At 35.0% G+C, this 16,578-nt stretch overlaps 1 protein-coding gene across 6 annotated transcripts; it reads left to right on the top strand.

The window, feature by feature from the left end:
* Positions 1–252: 252 nt before the first annotated feature.
* Positions 253–15,846, top strand: LOC103722285 (endoplasmic reticulum-Golgi intermediate compartment protein 3-like). 6 transcript variants are annotated; one of them, XR_005513636.1, is made up of 13 exons: positions 253–355; positions 1,731–1,814; positions 1,928–2,008; positions 6,981–7,061; positions 7,198–7,290; positions 10,045–10,224; positions 10,358–10,425; positions 10,516–10,567; positions 10,884–10,937; positions 11,022–11,111; positions 14,671–14,744; positions 14,905–14,971; positions 15,281–15,846. XR_005513636.1 is itself a non-coding variant. In XM_039130803.1 (12 exons), the coding sequence occupies exons 2-12, from the start codon at positions 1,782–1,784 to the stop codon at positions 15,370–15,372; spliced, it is 891 nt and encodes a 296-aa protein (XP_038986731.1). In that variant the 5' UTR covers positions 253–355; positions 1,731–1,781; the 3' UTR covers positions 15,373–15,846. The 6 variants fall into 6 exon arrangements, 3 of the variants coding, with proteins under 3 accessions (XP_038986731.1, XP_038986735.1, XP_038986736.1); XR_005513637.1 differs by lacking the exon at positions 14,671–14,744 and adding an exon at positions 12,810–12,905; XR_005513638.1 differs by lacking the exon at positions 14,671–14,744 and adding an exon at positions 12,810–12,919 and having other exon boundaries at positions 15,281–15,298.
* Positions 15,847–16,578: the final 732 nt, after the last annotated feature.

Raw genomic sequence — 16,578 nt, 5'->3', positions numbered from 1 at the left:
CTGTACTGTATTGTGTACTGTATGTGAGGGTGAGTTCACAGTAAATGCATATATTTGCTCTATCCTAATGGATCCATCACATTTGATATCATTGTATGACTTTGTTGCCTCAGGAAGAACTTGTAATTATGTATTGACCATCTGCAGTTCATATCATGTTAATTTCTTAGATTAATCACTTTGCAGTTACATCAAAGAATAATTTGCTATTAGGTGTTGGCAGATATTTAGAGCATATGCAACATTTTGATGGCATGTCCCACTCTATACATGCATGCAGGATTCATATCTTTATGCTGCTACCGAGACTAAGCTGAACAGTAGATACTTCAAGAGGTGAAGACTACATATCAATGTTAGTATTTGACCCCTTATATCTTTTACTTTTTCTTTTTCATCCACCTCCTGTTCTTAGAGTCGTTGCTCTTTGTATGTTTTGTTTGTTGTGCAGATTGTTTTCTGTTAAACATTTGCTCAAGTTTGGAATTGCTAGTTATGTTTTAGACGAGGAAAGCATGGATATGGATACATGATATGGACTATGACATTATATGGATATGCAAATACATACGTTTTGAAAAAAATAGTTATAACAACAATAAATATATGTATTATATATGTGGTGTCTCTCTATATATGTATATCTAGAAATCCGTAAGCATAGTAGGCCGACATAGTTTATACTCTGTATATTAGCAGAAACTTCTATGAACTCACATCTAGTCATTATTAAAATTCGTAGACCATAGCTCATACTCTATACATGAATATCAACATCACAAACTCCATAATTAATCATTCATCACTAAAGGTTAACATTCATAAGAAAAGAAAAGAAAGAAAAGCCCCTTCTCTTCTGTAAAGGCCCTTGTAGACATGTGTTTAGTCTACATTGGCTATGCACCGGTTAGATATTCTATACTTAGATAGGACTAAAGAATCCAAACTAGTACCTTCCGGCTTAGTCCTTTTTGGATGAGGTCCTAAATTGTTGCAAATGGTATGAGAGCAGACCTAGCCGATGGTTCATGTGTACTAGGCGATATTATAGCACGGGTCTATTTGGGTAGACTATGTGCTGATCGTGATTGGAATTTGAATAGATTTGGACTCTTAGCCTAGCAAGGATGTTGGGGCTTAATATGTGGGGACTGTGTGGGCATGTGTTTAATTCTTCATAGGCTATGCACTGAGTAGATCTTTGGGTATTAATACAAGGCCAAGAAATCCAAATAATACCTTATGGCTAGCCTTTTTTTGCATTAGGTCCTGAGTTTTACATCCTCGTTCTTAGAGGCATCCAGGAGCTATCTCGAGTGTATCTGAAAAAATATTGGATAAATATAGCAAAAGCAACCAACGAGTAGTGGTATCTTAATACATATCTGATATGAACACAACACGTGATTTGAAGTATCTGTATTACCTAGATTTCAGACTTTGACTTGTTGTATCTCTGATTTTATGGTTGGAAAGGTTGTTTTGTCTACATATAGTTGGACAAGGTTCAGATTTCTTGATTTGATCATATCATACTTAAATTCTTCTTCTTTGGCTTTGGGGATTTATGCCTTTTTTCTCTTTAAAGGATAATAGCGCATTACACTAACATTAAGTTGAAGAGTGCATTTCCTCAAACATGATATAGTTTTATTAAAAATCTTAGAAGATACATTATATTTTCTAATTTCATTATCACAATTTAATGGCACATACTGGTTGCTTTGCAGTTTGATGTTACATTCCCATCCCTTGCTTGTTCACTTCTTAGTGTTGATACCATGGATATCAGTGGAGAGCGTCATTATGATATAGTACGTACATGCAGGTTGCTTTTTCTTGGACAAAATATCCTAGCAAGTTAATCTTGCAGATTGTCTGTATGCTACATATTTTTTTTAATCTAAAATGTCTATTTTTCTTATAGAGACATGACATAATAAAGAAAAGGATTGATCATCTTGGTAATGTAATTGAATCGAGACAGGATGGCGTTGGCGCACCCAAGGTATGTTTTGCAAAATATTTTGGCATTTATTTGTAGTAGTTCGCCAACCTCTCTAACTAGCATACGATACAATTTCACTTCACGGCCCGGCCAAAAAAAAGAAAGAGCTTCGCTCGGTTGGCCCTCCTACGTGATGTGTATGTGCTATGTAGGCTTTGTCGTTATATTCTTTGTTCATCTATCTTCAGTCTTCCCATGCAACTTTGGCTATTACTGCTTCCTCGATACATCGGATTTCTTGAGGAACTTGTCATGATGAGAATTCTGAACTTCTGCTATCTGAAGCTTTGAATCGTAGTTTTGTTAATAAGATGCCAGACGTTTATGAAACTAACTTAAAATTAGTGAATGTGTTGCATGCTTTCTAGGAAGCAACGAACATTCCAAGCAGCTGCTGCAGTCCTTTTCAAAGTTCTCATTGCTAGAACCATCCCAAGGAATAGTAACTGCTAAAATGGTGCAAGATTTCTAATAGTACGGGTTAGGGTTATTTCCCATCCATCCAACCGACAAGGGTGTCTAAAGTCATGATAGGAGAACATCATTCATATGTAAGTGTTGGAGCATTTACTGGGATATTGGAAAATAGAGAACATTCTAACAAACCCATTATTGACATCTATTAAAGAAAAACTGCAATCCCCTTTAGCATAAAACAGGAAAATTGTCCAAAGCAGTTTCTGTATTGCTGAGGAAAGGCTTGGTTCCTTCAGGGCTATTGATATGGGAAAAATTCCAAAAAATGAATTATCGGGAGACTTCTATGAGAGTGGTTTTATGTTGATAGCATCAAAGGAAAATTGTGTCTTGGGCTGGTTTGTTGCCTTCTGTGATTTTTTAAGTTCCATATACTTTGTATTCTTTAGTGGCATATGGTAGGCTTTAGAAGTTCATTGTATTCTGTTCGTTACATACAAACACAAGTCCCTATATTTATCCTTCTTAACTTCCCTCTCTTTTTATTTGTAACTCATTTTTGTTTTAATTGTCTCGTTTACACTCTGCAGTGGTGGCAGCTTCGTGCTCTGGGACACCCTTCTTTTGTGTCTAACTTACTGTTTTTAACCAGAAAACTTAAACATGCACCATTGTGAAATATGAAACAGTTTGCAGAATGCTTGTCAATTTCATATAGCCAGACCTTCAATGGTAATTATATCTTTTGTTATTCTAAATACAAATCTTCTTAATTATATTCTTTCCTAAGGTTTTGCTCTTTTTTTTTCAAATTTGTTTTTCCCCTAAAATTATCCTTTTATTTTTTTTTTTAAGTCAAGAGATTGCTTTTGTTGATGATGTCAATATGAACTATTCAGTCTTTAAATTAATTTGACTTTTAAGATGCTTTGTACATAATTTAAAATTTCAGTTCCTATGTCCCTAGTATATTATTATTGACTGATGTCAAGCTGTATCTAACAGAGTCTGAGTTTATACTATAACTGGAAAGGGTGTATTCAAAGGTGTAATACCAGATTAAAAAATTCATGGTTGAATGGTTTGCACATGTAAATGGAATAACTGGAAATGATCCTTGGGTGCTATGGCATCACACCGGCTGCAAAACATGTTTTTTCACTTATAAGAAACTAGCTTAGGACAATATATTTTTACAAGAATAACTTGCTTTTCTGCACTTTGATTTGCAATTATCAAATATGCACGTGTCATTGACCTTTTGATTTTCTGAGAACTGAATATGTGGCTCTCATGGTTGAATGCACGATGGGCTATGATTTGAAATATGATTACATGACTCTCTATATATACCACTTCATGAATGACTTGTTGGACACAGATTGATTCTATGACGTACTAATTTAATAAATTCACAATATCTATGAATATATGTTGCTATTGTCCTATAAAATTTTCTCTACAACTTGTCAAGTACCCTATAGTCATATAATATCCTAGTTACACTTCTCCATTTTATTCAACGTACTTTAATCGTATAAATAACATCCTCTTTAATCTCTCATTCCTTATGAATAGTTGATCTTAAATACCAAAAATGATCACTCTTAATTTTCACTTCACTTTCATCTATCTCTAATTTTACTAAAACTATATTCCATGTATTTCGTATTAGTCTTAACCTAAAATCCTTAGACCCTAATGAACTCCTCTATCATTCCAACTTACAATTAACACTAGCTTTATTCATTAAGACTAAATTATCCGCAAATAGCATGCATCAAGAAGTATTGTTTTGAATATACCTAGTAAGCTCATCCATAACTAGTGCAGAAAGGTAAGAATTTAGAGCAGAATCTTGGTGCAAACCAATTGTGATTGGAAACTCATGAGTATTACTATTAGTAATTCTGACACTTGTAACCCTTCCATTGTACATGTCCTTAATTACATTAATATATCTAATAGAAACTCTTTTTTTTCGTAATACCTACCATAAGACTTCTCTAGGGATTCTATCCTATACTTTCTCTAAATTAATAAAAGCTATATGAAGATGCTCTCTCTTTTCTCTAAACTTTTCTGTTAACCTTCAAAGGAGAAAAATAGCTTCCATAGTCGACCTTCTTGGCATAAAACCAAATTGATTATATGATATTTTTGTATCACATCTCAATTTGTGTTCAATTTCCTTCTTTCAGAGTTTCATAGTTCAGCTCATGAGTTTCATATCACAGTATTGGCGCTATTTTGAATGCCACCTCTATTCTTATAAATTGGTATTATAGTACTCTTCTTTTATTCATTAGGCATTTTAGTGATCTTTTAAATCTTATTAAACAAATTAGTTAACCAAGTTGTGCCTACTTGATCTAAATATTTCTAAACCTTAATAGAGATTCTGTCAGGTCCAATCGCCTTTTCTATTCTCATCTTTTGATAGCCTCCTTTATACTATAATTCTACATGTATATATAACATTTTGTCCTCAATAAAACTAGTAAGGCATCATAAGTCATTTACATGATTTTGATTAACTACCTTATCAAAATAGTTCCTCCATGTTTCTTTGATCTTGTCCTTCTTAATTGAAACTTTTTGATTTTCATCTTTGATGCATTCAACCTGAGCGAAATCTTTCGTTTTTCTTTCTCTTAGTCTTGCAATCTTATAGATATCTTTCTTTCCATCCTTAATTTCTAACTTGTTATATAACTTTTTATATGCTTTGAATCTAACTTCTAATACCGCCTTTTCAATTTGCTTCTTAATTACCTTATAGCTTTCACACACTTCTCTATTCCCACATTGAAGTAGTCTTCTATAGCACTCTTTTTTGCCTTAACTGGTAACTGATCTTTCTCATTACGTTACCAAGTTTTCTTTTTGGAGGTTATTTTCCCTCTGTTTTTTCTAATGTATTTGTTTCTACTTTTTTTTCTTTAATATTATTAGCCATCTCTTCCCACAATATATTGATTTTTCCGTCTATATCCTATTTTTCTTTCTTCAACATTCTATCCTTAAAAGCCATCTATTTTTCTCCTCTCAAATTCCACCATCTAGTTCTTGGGTTTTTTTAGTCCTCTTCCATTTTCTGCCACCAATCTATGTTGGGTGGTTAAACTCTCACTCAATATAACTTTACAATCTTTTTATAGAACTCGAACAATCATTCTAGCAAGGAAGAGATCTATTTGACTAATCTTATGCCACTTTTAAAGTTATCAAGTAAGAGTCCTTTTTAAAGTAAGTGTTAGCTAATATTAGGTTATATGCCATTACAAACTCTAAAATAGTATTTTTGTCTTCATATCTATCTCCAAAATCGTAGCTTCCATGCACCCTTCAAAACTTACGTTATATTTTTTCTATGTGTCTATCCACATTCTTTTGGTAAATATCTGTTCTCTACTACGAATCTCTTGAATTAGTCCTCAAAAAAAATGCTGCTTTGTTGCATCATCCGATCCTTCTTGAGGAGCAAGGATTGCTGTGCCGGAACCGGGGACCAAACTAGTTGTCCGGCAGTATGGGTCGGTATGCCCCATGCCGTTCCATGCCGGGCTCGTACCAACACAGCAGAGGAGGCGGGGGAGAGGGAGAACCAGAGAGAGGAAGAGAGAGAGAGAAGGGGGAGAAAGGAGCGTGGTGGACATCCGGCGGAGGGCCAGTGAGCCGGGCAGAGGGGCGGAGGAGGGGCTCCACCTCCTGGATCCTTGTTTCGAACCCTATTTTGAACGAAACAGGGGTCCCCAAAGTAGAGCCCCTCCGGGCGGCTCTCTGGCCCTCTAGGGCTCTCCGCTGGCCGGCTGCCACCCTCCCTCCCTCTCCTTTCTCTCCCTCTCCCTCTCTTTCTGCTCTATCTCTCTTTTTCTTTCTTTCTTTCTTTTTCTCCTCCTCCGTCGCTGGTTTTTTGTTTTGGTTGCTGGAACTGTTGTGGTTTGCCGCCGGTATGGCTCGGTATGTCCCGAACCGGACGGTTCGGATGTTTCCACTGATCATGTTGAGGAGCATAAGTGCTAATTTTATCATATTATTGTATCTCCTACTCTTTTAATATCTACAAAATCATTTTGTAAGCTCTTATGTGCAAAAATTCTTACTTCATTTTTATTCCTATGTTTTGGATACCATGACTAGAGAGAAAAAATCAAATATTCCTAAACAAAGAGTCCACTGTCCAGCAGACTCTCCTTAAAGCTATAGAATTGTTTTGAAGATGGGAACTGATAATGCCTTCCCAATTATTGACTTATTTTTCTCTGCTAAGGGATACTCTTAAGAGAGCTGTGAGAGGGTTGTTGTATTTTGACAATCTTCAATGAGGGGTCTTTCTTTACTTCACTTCATAGTCTTATTGAAGATAGGAGGAGCTCTGGCTCCTCCTTTTCGATAAAAAAAGGAAATCGATATTTTCTCAATTTTGAGCATATTGAGTTTATTTCCACAATATTGTATGTTTATTTTGCTTGTTTGATAACCTATATGTTTTTTCTGCATCATAATAGAAGCCATTATTTTAAGAATTGTGGGTTTCTATTTGTTTCTTCAGATTGAAAAGCCATTACAGCGGCATGGCGGCAGGCTTGATCATAATGAGACTTATTGTGGTTCATGCTATGGTGCAGAGGTGGTATGTATACAATCAAATTCAACCTTGTACCCAATAATTTTCTGCAGTACCCGATAATTTTCTTTTCTGAGGCAGGTGTTAATGAGTGTCTGCTGTCTAAACATACTAAGATGTCATAGTGCATTTTCTTTTCCAGTTAGATGATGCTTGCTGCAACTCTTGTGAAGATGTTCGTGAAGCTTATCGAAAGAAAGGGTGGGGCTTGACTAATCTGGATCAAATTGACCAGGTCCATAGAACCTTTGACCAAATTTCTTCATCCTTCTTGTCTCTTCCTGATGACTGTCAAATTTTTTCATCTTAATGCAATATTATGTCGAATAGGCCATAGATTTGATGTCATTTATTGGAGCCTTTATGCTCTTTTATTTTCTTTACGAATTAGCATCAATAATGAGGTTAATATTGTGAAGTGGTAGTTGATAATGGAATGCATCGTTTTACTGAACTCTCGTCAGTGAGCAACTTAAATCTGTTTTTGACATACATACATCTATAAATGCTGATGACAACATAAGCAGTCCTGATGTAGTGCGAGACACTATTTTGCTTCTCTTTCTATCTCACACTATCTCTCTGTTGAATTGGAGGTTGCAATAAGTACATATGGTTATTTACATTAGTTTTTCCAACTGGTACATAAATCTAACAGTTTGGTTATAAGTTATAATATTGGTGGGTTTGCAATAACTTGTAAATTTATTATATTGTCTGACTCTTTTCTTCATGATGGAGTTAAGATTTATAGTTCATGCTCGAACCACTGATCTTGTCATTAATGACCTTTGTGATGTTTTGTGATACTATATGCCTTACACCTTTTTGTATATGTGTCCTTCAGTTGATACCCTTAAAACCATATAGCAATATGTTAAGGTCCATCTCTATGCCCATTTACATCATCTTTGTGTTTAATTTTGTTTATTACCTTGGAATAAAGCATGATCCATAATTTCTTGAGTCTATAAAATATTACTTTCTTCTTTGGTCAATTAATCCGATAATTTTAGCTGAGAAAGTTCATTAAGGTATATGCTGGAAGGTACAAAACTACAAACTATAGTTTGTTGTGAAGCTGGAGTGTTTCCATTATTTCAAGGACAGAGGATTAACCATAGTCATGACCAAGAAGTGATATGCGAACCTATGGAAGGGCATCTCCTTTATCAATGGAAGTTCAATCAAAATCTACATCTCCTTTATCAATGGAAGTTCAATCAAAATCTGTCGCCCCTTGCAGTCAAATTATTTTTGGCCCTCCCCTCCTTATTCCAACTCTACTGCTTTGTCATTATCCTTTATCGTTTATACGTATGAAGGACTATTTCCTTTAACAATACTTTTCAGATCCTTATGCACAATATCAATCGAAATAATACTTTTTTCTCTATTCCTTTTTCCTAATCTTTTGACAGATAGGCCTGCACATTAGTGGATTATTTTCTGATCATTGTTGCGTATACCCATAGTATTTCAGTCCACAGCTTTAGTATATAATCTAAAGTAGTTTAATACTTCTTTATTTTAGAGCTGAATTAATTAAAATATGATTTGAATTAATTTATGGGTAAAAGCTTTGCAAATTACCTCCAGGTTTGAGAGTGAAGAAAGATGTAGAGAGGAGAAAGAACTGTGAGAAGTTTAGAGGAAAGGAGATTTGGAACATTTACCAAACAAGGCTCCAGGAGGAAAAGAGAAAAAAAAACTAATTTTGATTATGCTCTTAAGTTGCTTTTCAATTTTCTATGAACTATTAAATATGGAACCTTAAGTAAGAAAAACTAATTGAACAAAAAAAATCCCAAATTACCTTCCAAATTAGCAGCCTGCCTATGGACTGTAAGAGATAAGAGAAAATGGAGGTGGAATGGGGTGTATGGATGCCCAGAGGGTGGGTGCCCCTCCCCTTTTTCTCTCTAATTTTAAGTCAGCTGGCTCAGTAATTGGCTCCACAACTAACTTGGTGATGTGAACCGGAAGATAAACCTTTTGCAGTCCTAGTCTTCAAAATCATGATTGCATCATCTATCCTAGGTTTGACGTATAACTTCAATGCTTATTCTTACCTAATTCTATCCTTCTTGGTTTTCGGTCATCAATTTTATAATTTTGATGTTCATATTATCTATCTAGAACTTCTACATTCCTTGATAGCCTGTTCCATATGGTCTGCTTCTTTCTCCTCAATATCTAATCCACATAACTGTATGTTCCCTTTTCTTTCTTATGATTTTTCCTTTTCTTAAAAGGCATATAATTCTTTCCAGCTACCTTGTTCTATTTATGTAATGCATAGAATTCCTTTCTCCCCATTCTTTTGTAGATCAAATACAATATAGTAAAAATATTAACCTATATTGCTTCTGACCAATGATTGCCGTCTTGTTTCGAACCGCCCGATTCAGGGCATACTTGACCTTTACTGGGTCAGACCAGAGACAAGACGGGGTTTCGTCTTGGTACAAGCCCAAGACAGGGACAAGACGGGGCCAGACCAACTTGAACTGACCCATACCTGTCTATACCAGTCTGAAGCGAGTGGTACCACCCTATACCATGGTGCATACCGTACACCACTGGCCCATAACCCCCGAGTTTTAGGTAGTACCGTGATAAAAAAATGAGAAAAAGAGGTTGGAAGTTGTCTTGGTATTGGCTGCATACCGTACCGTACCGTACAAAACTTATAATGTACTGGTATGGTACCATATATCGAGATTGCAGACCTTGCTTTTGACCTTTAAATTCCTACTTTCTCTATCTTCTTCTTTTCTTTATTTCCCTTAACTTGTGCCCTTCCTTGAAGAGTTTTCTTATGCTATAATTTTACAATTATATTTTGCTTGTAACTTTGGTGTTCTGTTCCCATCTATCATCACGAAGACTATGTAGTTAACTGGCCAAAGCATTAACTTATTGTTCCCTATTTGATTCTATGTTGATTTTTTTTTTATTCACATTTTGATGTTAATCATCAATTCAGTGCAAGAGAGAGGGCTTCATCCAGAGGATTAAAGATGAAGAAGGTGAAGGATGCAACATGAATGGGCTCCTGGAAGTCAATAAAGTAGCTGGAAATTTTCACTTTGCCCCTGGAAAAAGCTTCCACCAGTCTAACATTTTTCTGCAAAATTTATTAGGCTTTCAAACAGAAAATTATAATGTGAGTAGAATGACCTAGTATGATGCCTTATTCCTGGTTTCAGGATTTTTTTTTTTCAAACAAGTTTCAGTAAACTATCTGTTACTCTATGCTGGAGTAGTATGCTAAATCTTCTTCTCTTTGACAAAACCAGATAAGCCATAAAATAAACAAACTATCCTTTGGGAAAGAGTTCCCTGGTGTTGTAAATCCACTTGATGGGTAAGTTTTACAGGTTATCTCACATTTTTGTTGCCGCTTTTGATTTAATTATTTATATTTTCGGAAGCCAATTGGTTATAATGAACCCAGAGCACAGTGGACACATCAAACTCCATTTGGGATGTATCAATATTTTATCAAAGTGAGTAGAAATTTGATTTCTTCCCTCTAATAGAATATGCAATCAACTCTGCATTCTTGGTCATCAATATTCTTACTTTATTTCTGCTAACATCTTCCTTTCTTCATTGCAATTTCAATGTACAAACGATAGCAGTAGCTTTTATCATTTGGAAAGAAATTGTACTTTGTAGCCTTATATATACAACATATACACATACTTGCACATACATACATCTGTGTGTGAATGAAGTAATACATATAGACATGTTTATGCTTTAAGCTTTCTTTTTTGGCATTGTATGCAATTACACAATCTACACTTTTCTATTTCTCAGGTTGTTCCTACAATCTATACTGACATTAGAGGACGCAAAATTTACTCAAACCAGGTAAAGTAGACCTTGAAAGCTTGTACCGTCTTTCTTCTTGTTTACATAGAGAAATGCATACTTAAATTTGTTGTCCTATTGCAGTTTTCAGTAACAGAGCACTTCAGAGATGCAGATGTTTATCCTAAGCCCCCTTCAGGAGTATACTTTATTTATGACTTCTCACCAATTAAGGTGCGTGAAGAAGATGAACCGTGGTTTCACGTTCTTGTTTCCAAAGCTTTAAGCATGGTACACGATACTGTACCGAACCGGACAGTACATGATGTACTGTATGATGCCGGTTTGGTACTGGTGCATGATATGGGAGAGTGTACCGACACTCAGTATGCCGAATCGGCTCTAGTATCGGGCATACCGACACAGTAATAGAGTGACACCAGTACAACGTCCGATATCGAGATGGTGTATCTTGGGTTTAAGTAACTTATATTAGCTGACCTTATGCCTACGGGCTTTTAACAATAACAGCAGCAACAAACCAAGGTATACTTTCTTCATGACTTCTTATCAATTATGGTGAGTGAAGAAGATAGGCCATAGTTCCACGTGCTTTTTTCCAATGGTTTAAATAACTTATACTGGTCAGCCTCATGCCTGTGGGCTTTTAACACCAAGAAAGAAAAAAAGTACCTTTTGTTCTCTGGGGAGGGCTGATAAATGCAAAGACACAAAATACAGACTAGGAAGTGTACATTGTAATGCACTGTGAACTCACCCTGACTGAACCAAAAAAAGAAGAAGATAAACTTAGGAAACTCATTGGTAAATCTAGAACTTTGTTTTTAATAACAGTATAGCATTAACCATTATTACTTGAAATACATGTGCACTATATATTCCTATAGTGAAGGCCATTTGAGTTAGATGTTACCGTATTGAGGTATAGACATAATTTAACATAAACTAGAATATATGTGCATAAACATGACAAAGTATGTGTATTCAAGCTCATATGTGAACTTGAAATGAAAGCCTTCAGAAATTTCCCCTATTTTTCTGGGAAATAATAACTTTTAAGTGAACGAACTTACTTTAGGAAAAAGAGTAACAGAATCGTAAATAAAAAATGGAGCATAATAACATGGAAGTTAATAGTAAATAATGTCTTGAACTAGTTATTGAACCTAGTATAGTCAACTATCTTGTGAATTGATCCTATTACTAATTTACAACCAAATGTGCAGGTATTATGGATTGAAGGTAAACTTGCCACTAGCCTCTCAAATGCTTTGAGCAATAATCTAGCGTACATTTAATAAATCTAAAGTTTGTTTAGGTTAATCAAACTGAAGTGACATGTTATCCGTGAATTTTTCCTTTTAGAATCATTTAACTGTCAAATCTATAGGTAAGTGTGGAACATTTTCAGTTTTGTGATCATCTATTGGAAGAGTAACAATATTATATGATTTTTCATTCTCTATTTTGTGAAGTTTAAAAGAATAAAATGCTCGAATTAAGAATAAATGTTCATGATTGGTATAAAGAAAAATTCTTGCCTAGACAGGGATAGTGCTTTCTCCCAATACATTATATAAGAATTTCACATAGAAAGTGGAAAATACCTCTTGAAATGAAAGGCATTTCTTGAATATTCAAGAAAAATGCTGAATTCATGGTATGCTGTACCGGCCCGAACCGGGTGGTGCGGAGCATACTGTACCATATCGGTTTGATACTGGTACGCGGTGTGGGTGACTTACCAACACTCGGTATGCCAAAAAAACTCCGTACCATACCTAGTGTTGGTACTGATAAATAAATTGTGCATTTTTGTGCAGTTTTTTTTTAAATATCTGTAGTTAGTCTCATGCGCCTATCTAGTGCTACACCATTGTTTTTCGCCCACTGCTACCATCTTTGTTGCAGGATTGATGGACTGACCATTCTGGATCAGCCCACTTTGGAATAGTCAATACTCAAAATCTTAGCTAACAGTTTCGTCAAATAGTATTTATTAGATAGGTAATAGCTGAAGGGTAAGTTTTAAATTATGTTTTGGTTCTTGATTTTGTCTTTTATCTTAGTTTTCATTTATTATGGTTCATGGACATGCCTCTTCAAGTTCATAAAAGTACTTACTGTACATGCTTTTGGAAAAAGTTAATAATGCATTAATGCAGGGGATGTGAAAACTCATTTAATATCTACATAGAGGCATTTAGTGGGGAAAGAAGGCAATAATGAAGAATTGGTAGGAAATTTGACTTTATGTATGTTTGAATTTAGTGGTGGGTTCGTAATACTTTCCTCATCCTCTCTTCTCCTGTATCTTAATATCTTCCTCTTGTGGTTAAACTCCAATGACTGTGGCATCAGTTTGTATCATAGTATTAATTTGATGTCTTAACCACCATCTCTTGTCCTCCTGAAGAAAATCTCTCTTTTCTCAAGTTATGTTTTAAAACAATGAGTGTGATCAATTTCTTTAACATTAGAACACGTTATTTTGTCAGCATGACAAATGTTTGTCTTGAATAGCAGTATAGAAGAAGGATCCAAGGTCCATTTGATCTTAAATCATGACAACTAGAACTTCTTCAAATGATAGGTCATCATCTTCTGAAGTTCATCTAACATAAGATCAAGCATCAAATGAGAAGATGACTGAACTTAGAAATTCAATTCGAAGGCTTGGATGATATGGTAACAACACATACTCCTAGTTCTCCTTAAACTTTAGCAAACCCTCTTAATTCTTAAATCCTGTGTAGTTGGAAGATCTAGTTATGCCTTGGAATTGTCGGTTTTATCAACTTTATATCTTTAGAGTTTAATCAGAAAGAGTAAAACTTGAAGTTCAAAATTCTTGTAGGATGATGGACTATCAAGCTTTTCAAAATTGGATTTTGTGCCTAAGTATCAAGAACAAAATTCGCTATCTCAGTATTAGACCCTGTACTGGTGCCACACTAGCACAATATCAGTACGGTATGGTACGAAATTTTTTTTGTGTACCGAGTGTCGGTACGCCACCCGTATCGGGTACCGGTACCAAACCGGCACAGTATGCCCCGTACTATCTAGTTCGGGCCGGTACAGCGTACCATGATCAAAAAAGTAATTTTTGGATAAAAACTTTTGTTTGGATCTAAAGAATCATTTAATATCATTTTTGAGATAAGTATTTCTCCATAAAACATGAAGGCTGTTCAATATTTTATTGCACTATCAACTTCTTGCAAAATGCAAGATTATTTGGTCGAAGATAAGGAGATTCAAAAGCATTGATGATCAAAGAACTCTAGGATGAGTTCCACATAGGAGAAGGCTCCAATATAGGAGCAATGGACCATATTCTGGGTTAACCCACTTTGGATAGGCAATCTTTTAATCTATGTCAATATCTAGTATCAATTAGATAGCAATAGCTGGTGCTTAAGTACTTGTCTTAGTTCCTGAATCTGGCTTTTAGAGTTTCTCGGCTTTCTTACTAATGATTCATGCATGTGTTTCTTTGAATTTATAGAAGTATTTATTTATATTCATCTTTTTGAAAGTTGTAATTTATTGACTTAATGGATATGAGGAGACATTTACTGTCTATAAAAGGCATGTAATACAGAAAGAAGGGCGATTAAGATTTGGCATGAAATTTGAGTTAATGATCATTTTAGTGGTGGTTGCCATTCAATATGTCCTCTTTTTACTTTCTCCTTCTCGATCTCCATCTCTTCTTCCTCTTGTGGTCAAACACCTGTAGTTCTGACTTCAATTTTCAATCCTAAAGATACATTGTGGGATGAGCATGTGTCGAGATGGCCAGTTTGTTCAAGGTTCCTATAGCATAAAGGCCCTCTCCTGGTAATAACCAGAAGAATTACAATACTGTGAACAAGATTCTATTCTCTTAGCCACTTTTAAACAACTTTCTCTTATAGACCATCTCTTGTCAAACTTTGATATGATTAAGCATTTCAGTACATTCATGTAACATGATTATTGGTTCTTACTTGTGTTGCAGGTGATTTTTACTGAAGAAAATAAATCACTCCTGCATGTCTTGACAAATATCTGCGCTATAATCGGAGGTTGTATTGCTGTCTTTTCCATCTTTTTCAAACCCTTGCAATGATATATCATCCACAAGATACTAGATTTTATGCTAGGCTGACAACAAACACCTGCACACACACCATGCTGTACCACTAGAAGAGTGAAAATGGCATCAGTTCTATCTTAAAATATGTAAACTAAGGTTAAGGACAAATCAATCACTTCGTTTCATGCATCTCTATTTCTATGGGAATAATATTTGCTGACAAGTAACTTCTCTTTGAAAGACAAATAAATATTAAATGAATTGGAGATATATCTGAAGTCGAGAATTGAAAATTCAGGTGTTTTCACAGTAGCTGGAATTGTTGATGCTTTTCTCTATCATGGCCATCGGGTGATCAAGAAGAAGATGGAGCTCGGTAAGCATAGGTGATTTACTAGGGGCTAAGGAGATATATTCTAGTATTCCAGCCTTTAGGATGACATTTTGAATCATTCAATGAGATACAATCAGAAAGTGCAGAAGCAGTTGGCATCGGGGTAATGAAGCTAAAACCTTGAGATTAAGCTGACGCCCCATTGTTAAGTTTGGTACTCCTTTCAATGTCATTATGTCTGTGAGTAGTATTTGTCAAGTTACTTAAAAGAAAATATATCTACAGCAGAAGTGATCCCTTTGTTTCCCCCTTTCTACATGATCATTTTGGGTTTCTGAAGTCTGAGCAGTTCATTTCTTTCCATCACTTTACAAGAGATGAGGGGCCCTTGTGCTGTTTTGATGAACTATATTAGATTATGGATACATGGGGGATGTATTGCACTTGGAAAGATATCATATGAATGTACTCCCACCTGTTTCCAACATTCTATCATTGTCAACCCAAATGGTTTGCTGGTTGAGCATTTATAATCTTGAGCACCTCCTATTCGCTGGATCAATTATTTGTCCTTTCCTCTTGCATTCTGGCATTTGCATTTACTTTTGTGCATTTGTATCAATAATCTTTCATATTACAGTATTTTAGTTTTAGAGTTTGCATCTGCATTCGAATATTTTAAATATCTTATGTCTACACTTTTTATTTTGAATTTTCTTAGTTCCTACATTGATTGTTCCCAGTTCTCCATCGTTGATACTTTTATGAGAACCATGTATGAATGCTGTACTTGGTGACTGTGCTTCGACTCCATTATTTTTAGAGATGCATTGTGGTTTCTGCTAAATGTAACAATAAATTACCCAATAGTTTCTTCCCGATTCTTCACCAATTCTTGTGCAACATGGTATTCATCTTCAAAGTAAAAAAAAGATGCTTTCAAGTTAGACCAAGGGCTTGAAGCTCTATTTTGCATGATGTACGCAATAGAGTTTTTGTTTATAGAGCTTTGGACAGTAGAGCTTTTGCTAGTAGAGTTTTTAATAAAAGTTGTTTACTGTTTGGTAACTATATTTTTCAAGTATTGTGGAATTTTAACATTTGCTTGGGAATCAAATTGAAAAAGTGCTTTAATGTCAAGAAATAATAATAAAAGACATTATATGGTGCTTTTGTTATCTAATTGTTTGTAATATCAAAATTGTTAAATTATGATAATTTTGTCATATTATTATGTTATTATTATAATAATATTATAATAT

Source organism: Phoenix dactylifera, chromosome 1 (assembly GCF_009389715.1).
Source record: "Phoenix dactylifera cultivar Barhee BC4 chromosome 1, palm_55x_up_171113_PBpolish2nd_filt_p, whole genome shotgun sequence".
Taxonomy (NCBI): domain Eukaryota; kingdom Viridiplantae; phylum Streptophyta; class Magnoliopsida; order Arecales; family Arecaceae; genus Phoenix; species Phoenix dactylifera.
Note: the sequence above shows the minus strand (reverse complement) of the source record. Positions and strands in the feature narration are given on the sequence as shown.

Excerpts from the sequence above, each read along its gene's own strand:
- LOC103722285 (XM_039130803.1), top strand. The coding sequence starts at position 1,782 with ATGGATATCAGTGGAGAGCGTCATTATGATATA. Across the intron at positions 7,062-7,197 it reads CATGCTATGGTGCAGAGGTG|TTAGATGATGCTTGCTGCAA; the intron begins GTATGTATACAA and ends TTTCTTTTCCAG. Across the intron at positions 14,972-15,280 it reads TATCTGCGCTATAATCGGAG|GTGTTTTCACAGTAGCTGGA; the intron begins GTTGTATTGCTG and ends TTGAAAATTCAG.